Source organism: Mauremys mutica, chromosome 23, assembly GCF_020497125.1.
Source record: "Mauremys mutica isolate MM-2020 ecotype Southern chromosome 23, ASM2049712v1, whole genome shotgun sequence".
NCBI classification, from domain to species: Eukaryota; Metazoa; Chordata; order Testudines; family Geoemydidae; genus Mauremys; species Mauremys mutica.
The window spans coordinates 16,098,056-16,123,126 of record NC_059094.1 but is presented as its reverse complement, the minus strand read 5'-3'; the positions used below and the strand labels follow the sequence as shown (position 1 = coordinate 16,123,126).

Below are 25,071 nucleotides of genomic sequence, written 5' to 3'. Positions count from 1 at the left end.
TACTCTAGGAATTATTTTAGTGGATCTTTTAGAAAAACATCCAGTCTTGATTTACTCTTGATTTTAAAATGTTCAAAAATGTTTATCAACGGTTCTTCCCCATAAAACTTAACCCAGTGAAAACCAGTGTCACTTGGGTTGTGAAAAATCCATGCCATGGAGTGATGTTGTGAAGCTGACCTAACTCCCGGAAAAATTCTTCAATTGACCTAGCTCCTGCCTTTCAGCGGAGTGGATTACCTAGGTCCAAGGGAGAGGTCCTCTCTGAGATGGGAGGGGATAATTTTGCCATTACAGATCATCTTAGTGCTTGTAGTGGCTCACAGTTTGCATGATTCTCTCATTCTGCTTGCCTGTCCTCTGCTGTTTCTGACTTAATAGTACTATTTTGTGAGTGGTACCATTTGGGGCTTCAAGGATGAGAATTCAGTTCCATATGATGGGCATTCCCAACTTTGATTTTACTCAGCAACCAAACAGAATTCTAAAACGGACAGATTATTTCCACTGTTTTTGAATTGTTACAGAGGAATGATATTGCCATGGCAATTACAAAGTTTGATCAATTTGACTTCCTCATCGATATTGTTCCAAGAGATGAACTTAAACCTCCAAAACGTCAGGTGAGTTGGGAAAACAGCTACTACTATTCTTTACATATAAGTTTGATTTTTCCACTATTTACATACTTCTGATATTAAATAGTAATATAAAGTGAGGTTCAAACATAAGGCAAATACAGTTTATTGTATGTTTGTGTTCAATATTTATTTCAATCTCTTAGACATTGTTTTTTCTGTATTCTCAATGTGAACATTGCTGTTGCCAGTGCCTCAGAGAGATAATTGGGTACATTTTAGAAATCTAAAATCTAACATGTACAGAACACTCCAGTGGGGATTGTATAAAATGGAACATTGATTATCCTCTCAGTAGGCACAGTTGTGTCTGTGTGTGGTTACACCAGATACCTCCTCCCAGAGAATGAAATCTGAGTTCAAGGTCCACATTCATTCAACCACTGAAGTCCAGAAATTTCTTGTCTTTGTAAACGTTTCTTCTTAAAAGTTGGTAATTGGCTTTACTTTAGAGGGGCCAAATGACTGTATAGAAATTATTACAAAGAAATGTCCATGGAGAGGCAGCACAGCCTTGTGGTTAGAGCACTTGCTCTGCTGCTAGTTTGCTGAGTGATCTTAACAAGCCATTTATCTCTCTGTGCTTCAGTTTCCCAACTATAAAATGGGGTAATGATGCTTCCTGGTAAGTTGTTTTTTTTGTTTGTTTTAATCTTTGAGATTTACTGATGAAAACCCTATATAAGAGCGGGGTATTAGTAAAAAGATGGAAGCTTTTTTTTTTTTCCCTTTTCACGTTTCCATTCTATCATTTTCAAGTGTCCAGTTGTCGCTTGAGCTGGTTATGTGATGAAAGCAAAACTTGTGCACCGACTGGTAACTGATTTAAAGGTGAAAACTGGTATGAGACTGAGCTACGTAATTGCTGGTTGACAAGGCTGCTAACAGAGGTTACAAATAACAAAAGTTGCTAACATTAAGAATGCTTACATACCTAGAAACCTGTTGAGCTAACACTTCAAGGCAGTTGGAGAAGGAAACACGTTGTTTCCCTTAGAAGTACCACATTCTGCATTTTTCTGGGCAGTCATTGCTACTGTAAACATCCTTGACTGGAAGCTGTAAGGTGCTAGAAGGGAGCTTTCAGTCGGATGTTTACAGCGGCAGGCTGCCACAGTCATCCTGAGCACCAGGCCTGCTTTGAAACGTAACAGGTTGGTATTTAAGAAGCACTGTTTTCTCTGGTCAAGCCCAATTTTGCTGCTTAAGAAATCCAACTTTCTGCTAGAGCAGTTTATCACCTTTTGTCTAAAAGGCTTATTTTCCTCCACAGTTGTACCAAACTGTAGATATATGTAGCTGTTCATCTATGTCCAGCGGTCAGACTACTGAACCTCCCTTCTCTACAAACTGACTGGTAGACTAAACAGCTAGATTAACTCCCAATACCATAAAGCTTTCTAGGGAATTCTTAGATTTACAGATGATGCTTCATTCAGTACCTTGTTCAGTAGCTCCTGGAATCATTGCCTGACTTCCTTTTAAATTGTGTGGATTTTGTCACGCCTTTCTTTCTGGATAATTAGATCCAGTGTTTTGTAGGTGCTGGAGCAAATGATTTACTTATCTGGAACTGCTGTTCTGATACTTTTGAAGGTTTGAGATTGCCTAAAGCTTTGTGGCAAGTCCATGATAACCCTTAGAATTCTCTGCTCCAACTTATTCTCACACTTCCCAGAAGTGCTATAAAACAGCCTGCTTTTTTTTGACATAGATCCCAGCAGGTGTATCACTAGGAAATTTTCTGTCATCCATTGACTCCAAGGAGGCTTACCTTCACATGCCAGTGCGAGTAATATACAGAGAATTCCTTCACTTTGGATACAAAGAGCAGCACTTTCAACACAGAGCCATAACCTTTGGGCTTGCATATTTACCCCTTTCTTGATGACCTCCTGTCATCTGGGCCCAACCACGTTTCCTGTCATTTCTTGGAAAAGCATGGTTTTCTCGTGAGCAGAAAAAGGTCTGCTACTAACCTCATCCCATTATATATACTAGTATTTGAGAGTGGTAGTAGAACATCACTTATTAGAAAGTATTCACTCAGGAAAGACCTAGAAGACTATCTGCTATAGGAAAAAAATCAGCAATCTCCCATGATTTCTGTACATATTTGATGGGACCATGTTCTGTATATATTTGCTCACATGGTGAATGTCACATATGAGAATGTTGCACAGGTTCCTTCAGTCCCTTCCCACAGAGCTGCCTGCTCATCTTTATACAATATAGCAAAGTAATGATTCCTCTGAAGTGAATTTGTTTGCTACTGTGGTATGTAAAGAACAGGCTTCCAAAGGTGCACCCTAAACAAGAGCCATCTAGCAAAGAAAAATCTGTGCATGACAGTTTGGAGGATAGGGGGGCCTGCATCTTAGGAAACCTGGCAAAATCAGGAAAATTGGTTCAACATAAATATGTTGAAACTAAAAGCAGTGAGTAGCAGCCTGAGATAACAAAAGCCAATCAAGATTCCTAAGAGTTTATGTTCAGTTCCCCTAGTCTGTGATTCTACAGAGTGGTGCCTTTATGGCCCTATCCAGATAGCATAGGGAAAACACCCAAAATATGTACACAGCATTGTTCACTCATTTGACCTTTCACTTCACCATGAAAAAGAAGCCTCTGTAGAAGTCATATTTGTAGTCTAAGTCCAAAATATGAAGTCACTTCAATAGTACATTATCTCACCAGATGCAAATAACATAGTTAATGTATAATCCATGGTAATTCTTCTTTGCGATCAGTATCACCAAGGCTTTCCCATCCAGAAAACACATAAATAACTGAAGCTAATCAATATTTGTTTTGAAATAGGTGGCAATTTCTCAAAGCCTAACACCTGTATATTCCCTGCCTCTGTGAACACTGCTGGATGACTAGCAATACATGTTCAGGGGCGGGAGAGCTTTGGTGGTGATATCACTGACAAAGTAGGGAAGGAATTTTCAGTGGAAAAACACACATCTAGTTCAACAACTTTGAAGAGTAGCTGCCTGTAGGCTGAAGGGCATTTATTTATTTTTTCCTAAGGCTAAAACTGACAGTCTATCTCTGCCACAGCTAAAACTGTCTGACAAGTTATTGTTTGTTACGTCAGAGATTTGGGGGAGAAACTGTCACTGTTGTGTTGCTGCGGTAACTGAAGTTATAGATTTAAAAGAAAAAGTGTGACTATATTTGTGGTGGTGTGTGGAGTACAAACACTGCATGCCCAGCTGGCTTTGGTAGATCTAGCAGTGTAGACAGTGAGGCAAGGTTTTGGCGAGTAGAGTCCCCAGGGCATATACCCCCAGGGTGTATATTGTTAGCAGTGTAATCCTGCTGCTGGAGACTTTCCCTGACACCGTGATGGGCTCTGGCAATGGGGAAAGGCTTCAGCAGCTCCCATTGCCAGAGCCTATCTCCGCTGTGCCACCCCGCTAGAGCCTTTCGCTGCAGCATGTAGCTGTGTGCGTAGGGCCTGTACTCTCCAATGCCGCCTTAAGGGGTGGACATAGCCGAAGAGACAGCCTGGTTTAAACAAGTTCAGATTTAAACCAGTTTCTGCCTGGAGCACTGTAAAACATTAACCTAGAATGCATGCTTTATTGAGGTGCAGAGTTGATTTAAATTTTGTTCAAGAGCTCAGTTAGGAATTTGAGTGTTGCAATCCTTGGAATAGGATATCTAAGTAGCTTGCTGAAAAGAAACTGCTACAGCTCTCCTCCCCCATGCATGGATTTTTCATGACTGGATCAGGATAGACTTGTTTTCAACAACAAAATGGAATATGTTCTAACTTTAGAGCTAAGATCCTCACACTGCTCACAAAGAGCTTGAGGAAGCCATGTTAAAAAATACTCCAGCGAGTGCACTCATGAAAGAGGAACTGTAAAACTAAATCAGTGGGGTGTTTGGTCTGCATTACCATTGGGTAAGGCAAGAGTCAAGCTCAGAAGCTTTTTCTTTCCTAGCTACAACAGACTGTGTAATTTTTTTTGTTTTGGTTGGGAAAAGTGTGTGTATTTAAGGAAAGGGCTTGATGATACAGTACACTTGCATTTTATAGAGTTCAATCAAATATATATGTTATTTAGTGCAGGATTTACAATTCTGCCTTTATCTCATGTCTCTCACCAGTAGAAGTTGGTCCAATAAGATACTACCTCACCCCTTTCCCCCCCCCCCCCCAATTCTGTCTCTATCCACAGTAAGGTACTAGAGTCAGTAATATTGCATGCTTCCTCCATGTCATTCTTTGCCAATCTGTATCTCAGCTTTGACCTGAAGGAAATCCACTTCAGTGATGGAAGAAGACAGTTTATTTTCCATGGTCTGTTCAACCTTTCCTCCTGCTTGAAACTGACAAAAAAAAGGTGCCACTTAGTGTCAGTTGTAGCCATGTGATGTTTCTGAGGAACTGGGCTCATTTTACATAGGTCTCTAAGAATCCATCCAATAGTAACAACTGTCAGTCATTATCAGTGTGAACAGGAATTGAACAGGCAATTTAGATATGAAAGACTCTGTATGCCATTATTAAGCCCTCAGCCATTCAGATTACATACACTTTGATCTTGTTTCACTTGGGTGTTTTTGTTTTGTTTTAATTGACATCTCAAGTAATTGATACTGATCTATGGGCAGCCCTTATTTAATTTCAGGGAGTCCAGCCGGCTTTAGTAATGTGGAATCTGCCATGCTGTAGCATGTGTAAACATCCTACACTCTCAGCTGTGGACTCAAGGTGGCTGGGAGAGGGTTGTTTACTCCTTCTGCCATGGACTGAACATCTGGAGAACCACATTTAATTCTAGGTGTAGGAGCAATCTTTATTTCTGAAGAGCTAAAATGTGTGGTTTGTTAGAAAGTGTTAGCTCATTTCTGGCTAGTATAATATCCAATAATCCTACTTCTGTTCCTGAAATTCCATTAATCAGCATTGTTTCTATATTCCCAAGGCCATGTTTAGATAAACTAGAACAGGGAAAAGGTACAACATTTCCTTTGCTTGAAACAAAAAGGCCAGAGCAGGATCTTCAGTTCTTCGACAAAAGCTGAGATATCTCAGTTGCCAGCAGAAGCAGACCGTGCAAAACAACATCACTTCTCCTACCGTTCTAAGGCTATGTCTACACAATGCAGCTTACAGGGGCACAGCTATGCTGCTATGGCCGTGCCCCCGTAAGGTTCGCAGAGTCGCCGCAAGAGAGAGCTCTCAGCACCCCCAATGAGTGTGTCCACACTGGCGCTTTTCGTCGGTAAAACTTTTGTTGGTCAGAGTGGTGGTGTTTTTTTTTTCACGCCCCTGACTGACACAAGTTTTACAGATGAAAATGCAGTGTAGACATAGTTTAATTCTGGAATGGTTTGGTTATAAAATCAGATCATCTTTTTAAAACTCCCAGCGGTGTCACAGCAAGAGGTAGATAGAGGTTTGTGTTCAGCATGAGGGGTAAGGAGCAGGCTTCAGTGGCATGCAGTGCTTTTGTATGTCTCTTCATGGTGCACTTCCAATTAGCACTGTGCTAAGATAACAGGCCTTGCTGGAATTTACTGCCATGCACTGTAATTGCATGGGTTTTAATTATGATAATGGTTTGCAAATTTGCTTTTCATAATGAAATGGATGATCATGTTGTACCTTAGAAATTTGAAATGCTTTGATTTATGTAGCGCAGTTAAAGTCTGTGGAAACCCATTATTTTCAATCTGATTTATCCTTACAGGGCAGTTTGAATTTACTTTCCTTTGGCTTAAACTGTTTAGAACCTAGCATGTAAATAATCCATTGTACTGAGCATTGTTTATGGAAGTGGATTTTAGCCAAAATGCATAGTCTGTTGTTTTTTTCCCTCCTGTATTCTAGGAAGAGGTGCGCCAGGCTGTGACTCCGGCTGAGCCTGTCCAGTACTATTTCACGCTTGCTCAACAGCCTGCCGCAGTACAGGTACAGGGGCAACAGCAAGGACAACAGACCACCACATCCACTACTACCATCCAGCCAGGACAGATCATCATTGCTCAGCCTCAGCAAGGACAGGTCAGTGATGTCTATTCGACATTGGTGAGGCCTCATCTGGAGTACTGTGTCCAGTTTTGGGCCCCACACTACAAGAAGGTTGTGGAGAAGTTGGAAAGAGTCCAGCGGAGGGCAACAAAAATGATTAGGGGACTGGAGCACATGACTTACAAGGAGAGGCTGAGAAATCTGAGATTATTTAGTCTGCAGAAGAGAAGAATGAGGGGGGATTTGATAGCTGCTTTCAACTACTTGAAAGGGGGTTCCAAAGAGGATGGATCTAGACTGTTCTCAGTGGTAGCAGATGACAGAACAAGGAGTAATGGTCTCAAGTTGCAGTGGGGGAGGTTTAGGTTTGATATTAGGAAAATCTTTTTCACTAGGAGGGTGGTGAAACACTGGAATGAGTTATCTAGGGAGGAGGTGGAATCTCCTTCCTTAGAGGTTTTTAAAGTCAGGCTTGACATAGCTCTGGCTGGGATGATGTAGTTGGGAATTGGTCCTGCTTTGAGCAGGGGTTGGACTAGATGACCTCCTGAGGTCCCTTCCAACCCTGATATTCTATGAACAGGCACAGCATGAGGGCTTACAGTTCTACACAGCCAGCCAAGTCCTCGCTGTACCCTGGATATGAAAAGCCACATCTGGATGTTACCAATAATAACTAGTGTTACCTTAGCACTTAGAAGCCGTAGTCAAAGACCAGGACCCCGCTGTGCTAGGTGCTGTATCAACACAGAACAGAAAGGTGGTCCCTGCTCCAAAGAGTCTACACGCTAAGTATAAGACAAGGCGACAGGTGGATATAGATGGGGATTCAAATAAAAAGCGAGACAATATGGTCAGCATGGCAGGCTGTGATCTCAGCGCACCAGCAGTGTGACTGTTGCCAAGTTTTTTGTTAGGCCTCACAGAACAGGAGAGTTTTTTGAAGGAGGATAATGAGGTAGCTTTGCCCAGGGTGCTCCTCCCAAGTATGGGGGGCAGAACAGGAGAAAGCACAGAGATACTTGTTTGAAAGCTTAACAAGTGGGCAATTGCTGTATTTACCTTACCATGAACACTCTCTGAAGGAGGGAAAAACTTAATGTCTTTCTGGTGATTTGGTAGAAAGGTTTTTGCTGCACTAAGTAAATTGGTTTTACAACCTGTATAACAGTTTCAGTTAATTTCAGTGTCATTATGTAACTGTTTTTTGAAAGAGACCAAGAGGACTATTGACAGAAGGTTTCCATCTCATTTGAAATAGCGGCATTTTTTTCCATAGTAAATGGAGATGGAGAGGGACTTACTTGGTCATTTAATCATCCACTTGTCAGTGCAGGATTTTTTCCTAACAGTTAATGACTGTACATTGCCTGGTGTACCTGCCGTGTGGACTTGTAAGCACTTGACATTAGATCTTTATACATGGGCTTTATTTATATGAGGCTATGCTCTTAGGTCTTAAAATAAGCCACTTAGTTTATTTGATTAGCTGAACAGTCTTGGGTGTTGTATAATTTGGGGTGGCAGATTGTGTTTACCTTGTCTGTCCAGTCGCTGCTCAACCAAAGCTCCCAATAAATCTTGTAGCATCCTCCTCTCCCTTATCCAAAATGTTTTAGGAAATTAAATTTTTGATGTATCTGAAAGCCTTTGGGGGAAAACAGCATTGATGCTACGCACTAGGATGTTGGTAACCTCTACTGATGTCATAATTCCATATTGTGTAGCACCTTGACATCTCCCCTGCTGTCTGTGAAATGCTCAGAGGAACAAGGAACTATATGGATTGCAACTAACGTACTTTGTGTTGAAATACTGAATTGCATAGGCCTACCTACTAGGGAAGTGACGTCCCTGTATTTTCAAAAGCAAATGTATAACTTGTTGATTCATGGGACTAAATTGGACCATTATTCTGAAGTGAGCGATGGCAGCTGCATGACAGAAGTGAAGCTGTAATGCATTTTTGTTCTTTTATGGATGCTGTTAACTACATAAATCTTACCGTTTGTACTGGCTTTTTTTCTTATCCTTGTTTCGCTCACATTGAGGCTGAAAAATGTTATTTTAAAAGTACCATCAGTATAGTATACACGGCATAGTACGGGCATTTTAAGAGCTAACGTGGGGCCTGCCTCAGGAACCTTACTTTTCCAGACAATTTTGGTCTTACGTTTGCAAACATTTAATATTGCGGTGTTTCTAGCTGCATATAGGTGCCGTTGTGGCTCTTTTTTGTTCACTTCTTTGGAAGGGCCCCTTTCGTAGAGGAAGGATTGTCCAGTAGCTAGGGCATCATGAGACCTCTTTTTAAAATCCTGTTCTGTTGGGGACTTCCTGCATGACCCTGAGCAAGTCACTTCGCCTCTCTGTGCTTCAGTTCCCCATCTGTAAAATGGGGAGAATATGATTTCCCTTCCTCATGGGTGTTGAGGATAAATACATTAGATTGTGAGGTGCTCAGATGCTATGGTAGTAGGACCAGTTAAGTACGTAAGATAGATAGATCTCTGCTGGCAAAAATGCATGTGAACTTCTGCAAATAAGGTTACCTTGTTTAAAACTGAACAATACAGATGATGTTGAAAACTAAAATTAACTCTATCTATTTCTTGGTGGCAGTAGACTTAGAATCAGGAGAATATGCTTTTCCAGGTTGTCACAATGCTGAAGTAGGTAGAGTTTGAAATATCAACAAGCTGAAAGCCGGTCTGTAAAGAGCCTCTGGTTACTGGCTGTAAATCTCTGAGATTCCACTTACTTTCAGACAAGTCAATCAGTGCTCCTTTTTGTATTGTAATTCAGACCACCCCAGTGACGATGCAGGTTGGTGAGGGTCAGCAGGTACAGATCGTCCAGGCACAGCCACAAGGACAAACGCAGCAGGCTCAGAGTGGAACTGGGCAGACCATGCAAGTCATGCAGCAGATAATCACCAACACAGGAGAAATCCAGCAAATTCCGGTAAGACTCCACCAGGGGGAATGTGATACACTCTCATGGTCTTGTATCAAACTCTGTTACGTCAGCCCTTTCTCATAAGAACATACGTACGTACATACATACATACATACATTCCACTGCCTGGTGTTACAAGACCTTTGGTATGTGGCACACAGAGTGCTTATAACTCAGTTAAGAATTTTGTCTTGAGAGATGAAATAATTAGGTATGCTTAGGAAACTATTAATATAACACTTATTGCCTAAACTTTAGGTCTTTTACTACCTATACTTCAGCAAAAATGTTATTTCAATTCTGTTTGTGTCTAAGGTGACCAGATATCGAGTGTGAAAAATCGAGGGGGAGGGGGGCGGGTGGAATAGGAACCTATATTAGAAAAAGACCCAAAAATTGGGACTGTCCCTATAAAATCAGGACATCTGCTCACCCTATTTGTGTCTGATTCTGCAACCTTAAACAAGTCACTTAGTATCTCTGTGTCCACTTACCATCTGTGAAATACGTGTAATAATATTTCCTTATTTTATAACGCATTTTTATGAAACACTTTGAGATTGCTGGAGGAAAGGCTCTATAGAAGCAGAAAACATTTATTTTAATTATGATTAGGCTTCCCCATCACAATGCATACTTCCATATAGCTATCCATCACGTACTTGATACTCCTAGAGATCCCAACCTTTACCAATAGAGGGTTCAGCCCTTCTCCATGGCACTGAGAGTAATCCTTAGCAAGTAGTGGTAGTGCATTTTGAGGAAGCATGGAATCCACATCTATCTGTACTTGTACAATTGGTTGGTCAGAGGCAGAACCCCACAGGAGACTGTAACAGCCTTTTCCCTGTACTGTCAACTGGGACTCCTTGTGAGCTATAAGAAGTCATCTCTTACATCATCATGAATGATAGAATCCATAAGAGCCGTGATCAACTCCTGATTGTCCAGAGCCTACCTGCCAGAGGATAGATTCAGATTTTTTCAGTTGCTGGAAAACAACCTAAAATCAAACCCAGTGACAGTGGGGTGTACTTGTGGCCACATATGGGTATGTACATACAAGATACTGCTTGCCAGACTTCACTTTTGGTCCTTAAGCTACAGCTGAGGCCTGCATACTCCCCATCCAGACATCGCATGAACAGAAGAGTCACAGTTCCCCCTCAAGAACTGTAAGAGCTCACATGGTGGCTAGGCCCAATGAGCATACAAAAAGGAGGTTCCATTCTCTCTCCTCACCAGTTACGGACCTGACTTCCACATGGGATTTCAACATCGTCCTCCTAAAACTTATGGAACCTCCCTCTCTGAGCCACTGTCAAAGTGCTCAGTACACCACCTGACCATCGAGATGGTCTTTCTGGTGGCAGTCAGCTCATCAGAGAGTCAGTGAGCTCCACCCTCTCATGGCCAGATTGAATGTTGGAATACAAAGTGCAGCAACAAATGCACTCTCTTCAGATGGTTTTTAATAGGACATTAATCTATGCTGCCGTCAGCACTGTTATCATTCTATCCTCTTCCACTTTGGCTATGCTGCTTCCTGAAGCTCTCTGCTATCTTGTTGGTGGCATCATCAGTATCTCTTTTTAATGGCTCCTCATGTTCAGGGCTCCACTGAAAGTCTCTTCCTGTCTCTCACTGCACATGCACAAAAACTTACATTTCTGATATAAGGTGCCATAAAACTGGTAGTGCCCACTGTAATTAAAAGCTTGATATCAGAATGTTGCTTATAACCCCATTGGTTTGCACCTGCTTATAACTTCTGAAAATGTTTTTCTGGCTATAATTTTCCATCATTGATCTCAGCTCATATGTTGCCTTGTGCTTTTATTTAATTTTTTTTCTTAAACTTTGAGAAAAGGTGGGAGATGTACATTTTAGGTAAATGTTAATGTTTTGCTCACGTCTCAAAAATAGCTGAATTTTACAATTTGAAATTTTCACATTAGCTAGATGTCAATGAGCCCTAGACCCTTTTTGCTCTCTGCAGAACCAAAAATAAGTGTTTTTTTAAACAAGTATTTCAAATCTGTTTCACCTCTTAAATTAATATTGCGGTTAAAAATCGAAGTGGGAAGCCTTCAATAGAAAGAACCTTCTCTGCAGGCAAATTTTAATGCAGAAACAGATTGTGTATTGAAATGTTTATGCTCATATGGAGTTTATAACTGCGGCAGAGGCTATTGCTTCAGGAGCAATATCGGGGCTTCTGGACACAACTGGTGAAGTCAGCAGAGTTTGTGTAAACTGCAAGTCCAATAATTTCTGTTCCAAGAGCTTCCCAGCGTCACCGGTGAAGCAAAGGAGTTTTTATGCTCTTTGCTTGTAATGGCTCTTGATTCCCACCCCGGCCCCCCTTGTTTAAAAGTAAATTAAAATGCAAGCTGCATATAACGGTTTAACCTTAAGATTCTGAATTTAATGTTCAAAAGTAGGTTAATGGAAAAAGTTGCAGTTCTGGTAGTAACATTAATTCAGCCGTGTTCCATGTTTTGCTTGGTTTGTGTTGCTTTTCCAATGTTTGTTAATATAGTTAAAAATGCAGAATGTGTAAGAGAGCAGAACTAATGTTACTATAACTTTTTCCTGACTTGTCAACATTTAAACTTCTCATCTTGTGTTATATTAAACTGAAGTTTTTGTATTTTAATATAAAGCAGAAAACATTGGCATGATAATATTACAGCCTTTGTCATGTCACGACTGAAGTACACTGGCAGAATTGTGTTGGAAGCCTTTGCAGTATTCCTGGTTCTAGCCAGTGCTGCTGTTCCCTCATTTTTAAGAAGGTGAAAAGTTACCAAACATCTCAAGGAAAATGATGGGAAGAACATAATAGGAATGTCACTATTTGCAGCTTGCTCACTGGTAAAGTAGTTTTCTTATTTGTACGAATGACTTGTATGACAGAAGAACTAACCTGATCACTCTTTGTATTTGCAAAGGAAATATAAGGGCTCTCTAAACTCTTGATCAAAACCTTCAGTGCGCTACTTTCTAAATGCTTTCCCCTTGTAGAAAGAGAGATGTTAAGGTGGCTCTTTCAAGCTTTCGTTAAGAATTTGCAGTGGTAAAGTGTTCCTCGTATTTTCTTTGACAAAATCCATGTAACTATTAATTTCAACACTGCATCTGTTCAGTCCTCCAAGTATCATCTGTTACTCTGGTTTCTGTTGGCAAAACAAGAAGGCAAGTTTGTGTTTCATACTACACAGTCCACTGTTTTATTTTTCTTTCCCTACCTTGTTTCTAGGTTCAACTGAATGCTGGCCAGCTGCAGTATATCCGCTTAGCTCAGCCCGTATCAGGCACCCAAGTAGTCCAGGGACAGATCCAGACGCTTGCAGCCAACGCACAGCAGGTATGTACTGTAATACCAAAAACTTGTCATTAACTATTAAACTAGTCTTCCCATGTGTTGAGATTCCAGTGTCCAGCATTTCTGATTTTTATGCTTTACTGCATTCATAAAAAATAAATCAGAATAAAACAAAACAGCACAGTGGAAGTCTGGAGTAACCGTCTCATTCATGTAAATGTGGGTAGTGGTGTAAATGTTCACAGCCCTTGTACAAGGCCTATGGTGAGGCCCAGCCGCTGCCCGTTTAATACCACAAGATACAAACAGTTCAGGCCTTGTGGAAAGATCACCAGTATAAGGAGGATTCATGAAAGAAGTGGGCTTGAAGGGAGAGAGCTGGGAAGCTGTGTGAGCATAGGCTAAAAGAGAAGGTACAAAGCAGAGAGTGAAAGACACAAGTGTGATCTCTTTGTGTCCTTTGGAGCCATCTTAATGTTAGAAGCACGTCTCTTGCACTGAAGTCCATTGACTTCAGTGCTGCAAGCTCAGGCTCTGAGCAGAAAGACTCTTCGTCCCTGAGGGTGGGCGAGTATGCGCTCCTAAGCAGATATGGGAGAAGTGGCAGATCATTCAGGAATGGCTCTTAATTTTTTTAAAATGTAAACTCCTGGATTTTTTCCCAGTGCACTCCAAATGATCACGTGCCTCTTGCTAGGACTGCATATGGCTGTCGTAAGACATGATGATTTATCTTCTCACCCTCACCCAGTTACCTGTAGTCACAAGAAATAAAACTAATCATGTTAGTAATCTGAAAAATTAAGATAGCTATCCTGCTTCATTACCCTCTAGATACAGTTATCTTCCTAATGATCCCATTTTCCGATCCCACATCCTTCCTTTCTTCTACCTATCCCTATGTTGTTTTCTTAAAAACTCTCTGAAACAGGACATATTGCCTTTACCTGCATTGCAAAATGCCATGCACTTCTCAGGTGCCACATAAACCAATCAGTTTTAATGCTGTGTAGAACAAGAGAAATCTGAGTACATCTCCACAAGGAGTGTGAGCTGAAGGAGCAAAAGGGCACCAATCAGCTCCCCTCAATTTGTCATCTCTTCCTTTAGTCTTTAAGGGCAGAATCTACCTGACACACATGTGCTTATTTGTAGCAGTGTCAGAGTTAGGATTCAAGGTTCAATCTTAAAAGATTTAGGCTTTGTCTACACTAGCACTTTTGTCGGTATAACTTACGTCGCTCGGGTGTGGAAAAAAAAACCCTCTGGGCGACATGAGTTACACCAACAGAGCCAGTGTGGACAGTGCGAGACACTCTCCCACCAACATAGCCACAGCCGCTCATTGGGGATGGGTTAAGTGTGTTGACAGGAGAGCTCAGTGTAAGGTCTCCAGTGTAGACATGCTTTCGTTTGGAGATATGCTCAAAGAAAGCTCTTTAAATATCAAAAACTCACATAAAGGGAATCAACTTGAAGTCGACCAACTTAACATGAGTACATGACAGAGTTCTCAACTGTCTAGCCAGATTAGGGTTCAGTAGATGTGTGTTTCATTCTGTTACCTCCAAAAGGTTCAAGCATGTCCATTTTGTGCATGTTAAATGGATAGTTGGCCTGATGCATTGGACACAAGTCTCCAGTGTCATACCAGAAATCTCTGTTTTTGTTATGTAAGATTTCTCTGGGAACTCCTGAAAACTTTCATCACATTTTAAATTAAGAGCTTTTACAACTCAGCCATTGACTTGGTTATCAGGCTGCACTGGCTGTGGGGTAAAGCTTACTGCTTCCCACGCTCTTCTCTTCCTGCCATTCCTTTTGACGAGGAGGACAGGGCAGTAACTCGCCTCAGAGCTAGAACTGCTCCAGAGACGGGGCAATAAGGTTTTCAGTGAGAGCAGCACAGCTCAGATCAACACAACTGCTAAGATGCTTCATATTCTTGTCAGACAACTATAGCTAAACACAATTTTATCCACCCTAAAAAACTGAAAGAACTGCTCATCTTCCTGTCCGTAAACTGAGTGTCCATGTGCTGCTTATGAAAGTAAGAGGAGGTTGCTTTGCATTGCTTTTTAATTATTGAATCCAACAATGCCCTTTGTTCTCAATAGCATTCATTGCCATGCTACTTTGTGTGTGGTTTCATATATATTTTTTTTTTGTTTAAAATTGACATTTCTGTGAGCTTGTACGGGAGACTAATTTAGCGCAGAGGTAAGTACTGAGAGATGGGACTCATGGGTTCTGTTCCCAGCTCTGCCACTGACTCACTGATATGACTCCAAGCAAGGACCTTAATCTGTCTTGCTTTATCACGCAGGGAAGTTATGAAGCTTAATTAAAAAAATAATAATAATAAATCTGTAAAGTGCATGGCGATCCACTGGTGAAAGGTGCTGTGGGAGGGTAAAATATTGTTAATTTATTGTTGACCCAGCAGGTATGTTCTCTCACTGATCACCCGTGTCATTTCTTTATTGTAGATTACACAAACAGAAGTCCAGCAAGGACAGCAGCAGTTCAGCCAGTTCACAGATGGACAGGTACTTATCTCAGAACTCATGACGATTGACTGATCATTAAGGAGCCAGTGTCTCTGAAGTCAGAGCTAAGAAAGCTCTCGGTCTTTAGTACTAGGTGTCTAACAAGAAGTGGGATAGTGAGATTAGAAAGTCACTACCACTCCTAAAATGGCCCTAGCAACCAGGATTCATGAGAACTGTGACAAACTTGTAGTTCATATGAAGTCCTTTTATTATCTTGCTATATTTGCTCCAAATTAACCCAGCTGCTTGAGAATATGGCAGATGAGCTATTTAACTTTTGCCCTATCGATCTCATCCCAGGTGCTACTAGAAATAAGATGTTGTGTCTTATTAAGATAGCCTCCTAGGAAATGTTAAAGCCAATAAACAAGGATACTTGGTGTGTAACCTCTCAGTGTGTCACTGGAAAGCACTTTGAAGTAGAACAACTTGGAGGCGGTGTATTCTCAGTTTGTCTGTGTGAAGGAAGGGTTTAATAATAGGTTAGCACACTCTTTGTATTCATTTGTTGTAAATGCTGCACATGAAGTAGATGGAATCATTTCTTTAAGGTCTTTGAATGGACACACCAGACTGGATCCAGTGAGGTGTAGATTTGCCATAAATAAACGTCGTAATACAATTTGTTGAAGATAGGGCTAATACGAAATGCAGCTTGATCAAACTTCGGAGTGTAGACTAATAGAAATCACTATTAAATCGATGCTGAGCAAACTGGGAGTAAATGTATAAATAAGCAATTCAAGGTATAAACCAGATTGCAGGAAAGGGTCAATAAATCAAACTGAGCCATAAGCTGGGGAAATGTGTTGGAGGACACGTCTCTCTGTTCAGACAAGTTGAGAAAGTAGTATCCAGTGTGAGAACAAAAGTTAGTTCTGTCTGCTTGGAATATGCAGTAAGATTTCAAGTCTAAGTGGTTGAGCAAGAATTGAATTTATCATACAGAGTGCCAAATGAAGTAACCTGACAAACCGACTCTGGCACTTATAAAAGGTTAAATCATCAGTAGGAGCTTTTTCAGTCCTAATCTGTTCAGGAATCACGCTCTCATAACATTATACATATAAAACACAGTCTGTCAGGTTCCAACTGAGCATCAGAAATTCATAAAATTACATCATTAGACTGTCACATTTTGGTATTTAAGGCCTAGAGTAATTCATACTCCAACTTTTCAAGCACATTTTACTTGCTTTGTGTGTTGATTTATACCATTGGTCAAATCTGAGGGCTAAACAGGCTGCATGCTATTAATAGTTGAATATCTTGCTGACCCCTGATTACCTTTTTTTTTCATCCCCTTTCAACCTCTTCCAGCAACTTTATCAGATTCAGCAAGTGACCATGCCTGCAGGTCAGGACATCACCCAGCCCATGTTTATTCAGTCCACCAATCAGACTTCTGATGGACAAGCGCCTCAGGTGGCAGGGGACTGAATTAGCCCACTGTAGTGAGTATTCTGTCAGCATGGAAATTGACACACACCAGCTTGACTTTTGCCATTCCGACTGGCTCTGATGAAGACGTCTCTCTGTGTGTATCTGTACTTGATATGAAGCCTATAGTAGGCTATGATCTCTGGTGCACTATACACCGCCTCTGGTGGGTATGAGCAAATATCCAACAGAAACTGACAAGGATGCAATATTTTTATTTTTTTCAGAAATCAATATGTCAACATACTTAGCTGCTTGTTCATCTCTATAAAACTGAAAATAATTAAGCAAAATTAAATGGATAGCAGCTTATTAAATGATGTAGAACATTTTTCTTTGGTCAGAGTTGTAAAAAGGTCCTGCATCTTGTTTCCCATACCAGCTTTATTCCCAGGTTTCTGTTTGTATTCTTCTCTGAATAGAGCTAGACTAAGGTTTCTCAACTTGGTAGTTCAGTAGGGGTATGCGTGCGTGTGTGGGTGTGGGTGTGTGCGCGCGCGCACCTGAGTGTATTGGGAGATTTTCCTCCCCACTCCACCCCACCCTCTGTTTTTGGTAAGCCTAGGCATTGGATATTTGCAGCTTCTGGGGGAATAAAACATTCCTTGTGTTACAATGAACATATTTTCTAAGGACAGTAGAGGCTCTAACTTGTCCCAGTCTATTCCAGAAACACTAAAGGAAATCGGGGGGAGGGAGTTGTTAACCATTGCGCTAGTCTCAGTCAATGCATGTATTATAAGCTGCATGAAATGCAATAAATTTCTTTTTAGATAATCTACATGTCGTTGACTCGGTGTCTGAGCATATGTATGAGTACCAAAAGTAACCAGCACAAACCCAACGAGGTGATAGCCTCCTACTGAAGCTCTTAAGGGCAGGTCCTGTAAAAATGTTACAGAATGCCATGAGAAATGAAACGGCAGGAAAGGGGATTCAGTGGGTGGGGAGGGCTAGATGGGATCTTGCTTCCTGGAGGTGTGGTTCAAATGTGAGATATAATTGATATGACTCTACTCCTGTATCATGCCTTTCACATTAAAAGATCGCCACACACTCCATAAACTACAGTACAAACTATACACCGTGATCATATCATCCACCACTGAAATGCAGCAGTTCCTGGGTAGAACACCACTATTTAACTGTACATAGCAACACTGCATGACAGTTCAGTACAAGAGGTAAGGAATGCCCTTTGTCCAGTAGAAGCTACGAGGTGCGTGGGACTTAGGGAGACGGATGTAATTGTCTGCATTTGAATTCAGCTAGAAGCTCCATTTTTATTAAATACAACCTTATGCTCAAATGCGGTCAGGACTTCTGTTTATATCTCGTCCAAAAGATGGACGCAATTTTGATTATCCTAACCAGCACCCTTCTTAGATGTTGACACATCTAACAGCATGATACAACTGACAAGACCCTGCTCAGGAGAGGCCTCAGGTTGGTGTTAGGTGCCTGAGCAGAGCTATGTGAAGGAATCTGTCTCTTGAACTGTCTAGCTATAACTAATTGTTAAATTTCTTATTTTTAAAAGCATCAAATTCACCCAGTTCTTAAAATGAGAGAACTGTGGCTAAAACTGTACTCAGCAGGTAATCTGAGCAGTTTAGGTGATAGAACACGGGTTGTAATGGACTCTGGCCAATTATAATTCAATAACATCAGTGAGACCATCTGTTTCTTCCTCACAATCTCAAACTCAGCTGTGCAGCGAGCAGAGTTAGCATGTAGAACTTTAAGAGTAGGCATCTGCCTTCAGGCATAGCCCTGGACGTATGGGAATTTCAGAGATAACTGCCTCCAAAGAAAGAAAATTCCAGTTGTTTCAAATGCTTGACTGCTACAAATTAATAGACCTGAAGACCGATCTGATCTGACCTAGAGAGTCAGAGGAGGTTTGGTGCATGTCCAAACCTTCTGGGCCTTAAGAACCAGGACTTTCCTCTGATTAAGTTTAAATGTGTAGACAATTAAACATTTGGGGACTTAAAATTGGTGCTTGTAATGTAACCTTTCTCAGCTGACGCATGACTTGGACCAGTGTTCTTCATTGAAGAATCCAGGGTCAACTTTAGCTGTCTTAAAATTTTGCCTTTGTTAGAAGAATCAACTGAAAATAGGTGGGAGTAAATAATTCCACACATACACTTGTTTGAGCTGAACAAATGCTTCATGTCCAAAGACTGGCCACTAGAGGGCACCACACAACTGCACATTTTGCATGGGTCTGTGTCCGGCTTAAGGAGATGTAGAAGAATTGGAAGTTAACCTGGTAAGTGTGTCTGTGGATGTACTGTGCTCTATATAATTACATAGATGAACTTCATTCAGCAAGTATGTGGATGGCAGTTCTGTCTGTACTCAACAGATGACTCATCAGAGGGTTCCTCCTCCATTCTCCCTCACTGGCCAGGTATGTTCTTCATGCAACAATCTTTGCACCAAGAGAGCTGCTGGAAATTGATAGCATCCTGGTTACCTTGGTGGCCATGAGCAACTGACCCAGGCAGCATAGCTGTTTCAGTCCTGACCATTGTAAGCCCAGCTGAGCGTGAAAGTGAAACGTTTGGGATGATGACAAAAAGAAGTTACTTGCTTCATAAGCAGCTCAGTTGGCAAAACAAAGGAGCAGTATTTAGTTTATGCCAAGAAGCACAGCTGGAGAATTAGCGTGTAATTAAGGATACTGTAGCACAGCACTTCAGGTCAGACAACTTCTATAAGAGGAAATGGTGCCTCACTGAAGTGTCCCAGCACCTTGTAAAAGTTAAACGCTGACTCAAGGGGTCTAGCTTACTGGATTTTTTTCAAAAGGCTTTTGAGAAGGCCTCTTCAAACCAATAAAGGACAAGAATGATTGGGGTAAATAGCACAGTCTGAGCCTGGATTAAAGAGGTTTAAATGATAGGAAACAGGCTTCTTGAAGTGGAGGACCATGAATGCTGAGGTTCCCCATTGTAAATGCATTGAGTTGGGGTTTTCAGAAGCACTCAGCCTTGTCCTAACTCTGCGCCCGTTGAAGTCAATGATCTGAGCTAGGTCAATGCTGAGTGCTACTGACTTGAGCAGTGGAGAGCCAGTTCTGAGGTTCAGCTGCAACACATGCCTCTCTTGGGCAGTACAAGCCTAGGAAGTTTGCGATTCCAGGCAAAGGACATTGGCTGGGGGGCGGGGAGGACTAGGAAAGCACAATGGCAAATGAAATTGAACCAGAAGAAACCTAAGGAAACGTATACTACCAAAAATAATCTCTGCTCTGTGAACTGCAGCATCCTCTGAGGAAAGAGGGAGGACTCCGCCAGGACAGCTCAGTGAAAATGTTACCCCATTGCACAGGAGCCGTTATGAACTCCAATGGAAGAAAAAGTTGCTTTAGAAATTGCTCAATGTTAAGTCCTGCTGGGAACTTGTGCCTAAAAACCTCATCCCACCTGCAAAACTGCACCTCGAAAATAACCCAAAGAAGGGCAACTTTAAAGCAGCAACAAGGTGGGCTTTGGGTATTGGTAAAGCCAGAGGTGGCAAAAGGTGAGGTTATCTAGCTGGAAAGGAGAGTTAAAGGAGACTTGAAAACAGCTGGCTTCCTTCATCCTTATGAGAAAACAAGGGCCTGTTCCCATAAATGGGAGGAGGGTATGTTTAGAGCCCATCACCAGAAACACCCCTTTACTCAGCCCACACCTGGAATTAGCTCCTTCAGGAGGTCCTTAGGATGCAGCCTGCCTGGATTTCATCCAACACTGGGTAATTGTACATCCCTTTCGGTCGCTTTGCAAAGCAAGACAATAAGCTTAATACAGGAATACCTGCATTTAAATTCTCTGGCCTGGGCTATACAGGAGACGAGACTAGATCAGTGGTTCTCAACCAGGGATACGCATACCCCTGGGGGTACGCAGAAGTCTTCCAGGGGATACTCAACTCATCTAGATAGTTGCCTAATTTTACAACAGGCTACATAAAAATCACTAGCGAAGTCAGTACAAATTACATTTCATACAATGACGTGTCTATACTGTTCTATATACTATATGCTGAAACTAACCACTGACTAGATGATCTAATGGCCCCTTCTGGCCTTGGAAACTATGAGAGGATGACTTTAAATGTTGCAGCAAGACCTAAAACGATGGCCGGGCTGGATCAGAGAGGAATGTCTCCCTTGCACGCTAATGGCCGTGACAGCAATGAAGAGATGTAGCTGCCTTTTTGCACCTGGCATTGTACATTGCCAAGGCACTGGGTAACTTGATTAGCAGAACACACTGATAGGTTTCAAGATGGCACCACTCCGCCCCTCCTGTTGAGGAGGGAGAAAAGAATGTGATCTCGGGGTTTGGCAGAAGATAACCAATGCTATTTCTGCCTCTCCTGCTAGGGAAAAGAAAGCACTTAGCATTTAGACTTCTGAGTCGGCCATAATTTCTGATTTAATCACGGGGGTGGGGAGGGGGTATATATGCTTTTACCTCTGATCTCAGTGTTCATGCGCACACTCAGCTGAAAGATGACTATTAGCTGGGTTCTTTCTTTACAAGGAGTCTGTAGGATCAATTTAGGCTTTTCTTCCTCCTCGGGAGTGATTAGCTAAGCACAAACCACACAGCGAGAGAACGTGCCATTGTCGCTTACACTTGGGAATCAGCATTCTCTTCTCAGTGGACAGTTCGTTACGCCAGCTGCCCTTGTTCTGAGGTTTGCAAGTCGTCAGCACAGGTTATGTGGACCCCCCCACTCCCAAGCAAAGGTCTGGTACTAAGATCACCCTCTGGGATAAGGACGATCACTGTGTGGGAACTGCTTCAACAGCCTGCAAAGAAATTGGAGATCTACAAAGAGCATAACTTACTGCTGTGTAAGAAATAAACTCTAACGATCCCATGGGATGAGGCCACATGCGCTTGCTTGTTTCTGAGGCAGAATAAAGCACACGAGCAAAGCTGAGTAGGTTATTAGGGGATTGAGCTGTATAAAAACACATTGGTGTGTGTTGGAAAAAAACAGGCCCTGGTTCTGCTCCCCTGCACCTGTGCAAAGGGCTGTGAAAACACTATTGAATCAGACTGGTCGCATTTCATAGGGGTGCAAACTGACTGACAGGCCCATTGTGTCACAGTTCACTGTTCGTATTGTAGTACTTGTAGTGTGGCTGGACTGTGTGGGTCTAACGCACATAGAGTTAAAAGGGCAGGCACGGCTCTTGTACCCACACCTAGCTCTGTTGAAAGTCAGGGTGGGGGGAGGACAGAGTTACCAAAAGGACCATTAGATCATCTAGTCTGACTCTGCATAATGCAGGCTGGTAAATTTCACCCCGGTGCTGAGCCCAGTAACTTGTATTTGACAAAAGCTGCTCCCAAAAAGGCAGACAAGATGCCAAGAGCTGACGAGTCCCCTCTTCCTTTGGTCGTTTGTTCCCATGGCTGCTCCCCCGCATGACTTTAAAAAATTGTGCCTTTTTTCTCATTTGAATGTGGCTAGCGTCTGCGGCAGAAGGGCACCTGAGAACAGAACTTGCCCCTTGCATTGATCCCACTTTAAGGCCTGCCCAGGAATTCTGAGCCTGTGTTCCAGAAAACGTTAGGCAATCGTTCCCAGGGTCTTCCCCATCTTCTGGCTCAAAAGGTCCAGATCCTCAGCTGCTGTCTGTCAGCAGATCGATGCTGATTTACGTCAGCTGGCTCAGAAGATTTCCCAGACTGCTGTTTGGAAACGCGCTTCCCGGAGGAACCCACGCAGGTCGGAGAGCAGGGGTTTTTTTCTTCATAAAAGAAGGCCCTCTTGAATGTTTACATTCGCTGTTTAAGTTTTTAAAACATTTGTAGAGGATATGATGATGAATCAGAATAATATTTCCACTGGGCTAGTTTCACAAGCTGTAACCCTCGTCCCCACAGCTGAGGGTACTGAAGATGAACGGAGGTATTGCTGTTTGGCTGAACTTGTCTGAGTGACGGTATTTTGTATCCTGAAGTAACCCCGAGAGCCTCCCTCTTGAACTGGGAGAAAAAAACGAGAGCCATCCTAGAGTGGAAAACTCTGGAGTGGTGCACCCCAGGGTCTCGGGCATTGGGATATTATGGGTGAAATAATTAGTCTGATACTTTCTGTTGAGCCTTTCCTGCCAAAGTGCTCTGCAAACTACAGCCCCGATCCTGCAATGAGCACGCTCTGGGCAGACCCTCACTGAACCCGACAGGGTGTCAGGTGGTGATGGGGATTGCCAGGAGCCTTTTGCAGGATCAGCACCACTGAAATGCAGCTGTCTCTGGGGTGGAGGACAGCAGGCAACACACAACAGAAGAGTGAATGGTGATAACTGGGCTGGGACAAACCATTAGGTTTTTATAAAAGTGCCATGGGACCTTAGCATTCACTTAGCACCAATAGTCAGTATATATTTAAGCCCTTGTCTGAAAGGTGCCCATGGGCTAAATTGCCCAGGACTTGGTGTAGCTGGCTGGGAGGGATGAAATGCTTGAATTGAGATTGCCAGGATTTGAACCTGTCACCACAAATATCTCAGCCCACCTCTGCGGGCTTTGATGCCCATCATGCTTTGATGCCTGTTTCATTTCACCGCTGCAGGATATCCGAAGCGCCCAGCAATGTGGGGCAGAGGCGCCTGGCATGTTACAAAAGAAGCCCAGGCTGTTCTTGGGCAACAGAAACCTCTGGGGGTGTCTTGGGAGGACGACTCCTTTTACAGCACTTGGCGTGGTGACGGGGGGCAGGATGCCAGCCAGGCCTTTGGTCAGGAACAGCTGAGTCTAACGGACTTCTCCCAGCTGTCCCTCCGCTTAACTCTCCATAAGAAACGATTGAGCTGCACCAAAACCACAGTGGGGAAGGCACTTTGCTAATGTGCCTAGAATGCAAACAGGTGCCTGGTTTGTTTTGCACGTTGCTTATCGGAGAGTCTGCAGAGGGACGTAAGAAAATCCATCCGACAAGCAACACCACTTCTTCCACCTTCCTTCAATCAAGGAACGAACCCTCAATATCTCAGCCAAAGCCCCAGAGATGCAAGCGTACCCAGGCTCTTATTAACCTCTTTGTTATTCTAGTGGGTCCCCATCACCCTCCCAGCCTGGGTGAATTCTGCCCTGGATATGGACTCCCTGGAGCTGGGGAGAGGGGAAAATGACTGTGTTCATAGATTGCAAGGCCAGAAGGGATCATCTACTCTGACCCCCCTGGATAGCCCAAGCTAGAGAACTTCTCCACAATAACTCCTAGAGCAGATCTGTTAGAAAAATGTCCAATCTTGATTTAAAAATCATCAGCCACGGAGAATCCACCACGATCCTTGGGAACTTCGCTAGATCTGGTGGGAAAACGGTCAAGAAACTTCATGGGGAGCTTTCAAATTGTCTTTGTTTGGCAGGTTTCAAAAAGAAATGATTTTCTCATTATTTAGAAATTGTTACCAAAGAAAATGAACATGTTCCAATGGGGAAGGTTCTGCATTTCACTCCTCTCTCTCCCCCCACTCCCCTTAAGAGCTGCTCAAAAATGGGAAAACTTTTGGGAAAAAAATGTGAATTTTTTCCATCCAAATTTTTTGAAATTTTCAATCTATTCAACTCCCCCCCCCACCCCCACCCCATTTTGTCCCTAGAAAATGGGAAGAAGGAGGGGGGGAATGAAAATGTTTCAATTTCAGGTTTAATTGGAAAAAATGGAAAACAAAAAAATTAGCCTTTTTTATTTTAAAAAAAAAAGACCATTTGGGGACTTTTCTTCAAAATATTTTGTTTGTTTCCTTTTTCTAATGTATATTATCCCTCGGGGTGTCAGCAGCTGGTTCTTTTAATTGCAGTTGTAAAACACGAGGGAAATAACCTACTGCCCCTTGGGGAATTACATGACAATGCAGCAGGGGCAGCAAATGTGCGAATCTCGACTTCCCCCTCCTCTGATTTCAGGCTGTTGCAGCAGCAGGTGCTCCGTGCTCAGAGCTTTCACACCAGGCCAGCCCCAGCGCAGGGAGGGACATCCAGCAGTCGCCCCTGGAGTTGCAAGGCCTGTGATCTTCCCTGGGGCTTGGGAAACAAGCTCTGAAAAGCAGGCGGGTGGAGGAGCGCTGACGCCCGGGGTGGGGGGCTTGCCCTTCTCATCATGGGGGGGAGAGAAGGAAAAACCTCCAGGGGG

General features: G+C 42.5%; 1 protein-coding gene across 1 annotated transcript in view; it reads left to right on the top strand.

The window, feature by feature from the left end:
* Positions 1-17,690, top strand: part of NFYC (nuclear transcription factor Y subunit gamma) — a 58,256-nt gene extending 40,566 nt beyond the window's left edge. The window contains exons 5-10 of the mRNA XM_044998139.1: positions 528-623; positions 6,493-6,666; positions 9,439-9,597; positions 12,854-12,961; positions 15,409-15,468; positions 16,792-17,690. Coding sequence (XP_044854074.1) covers positions 528-623; positions 6,493-6,666; positions 9,439-9,597; positions 12,854-12,961; positions 15,409-15,468; positions 16,792-16,911 — 717 coding nt within the window. The 3' untranslated portion in view covers positions 16,912-17,690. The remainder of the gene's footprint in view (positions 1-527; positions 624-6,492; positions 6,667-9,438; positions 9,598-12,853; positions 12,962-15,408; positions 15,469-16,791) is intronic.
* The last annotated feature ends 7,381 nt before the right edge of the window (positions 17,691-25,071 follow it).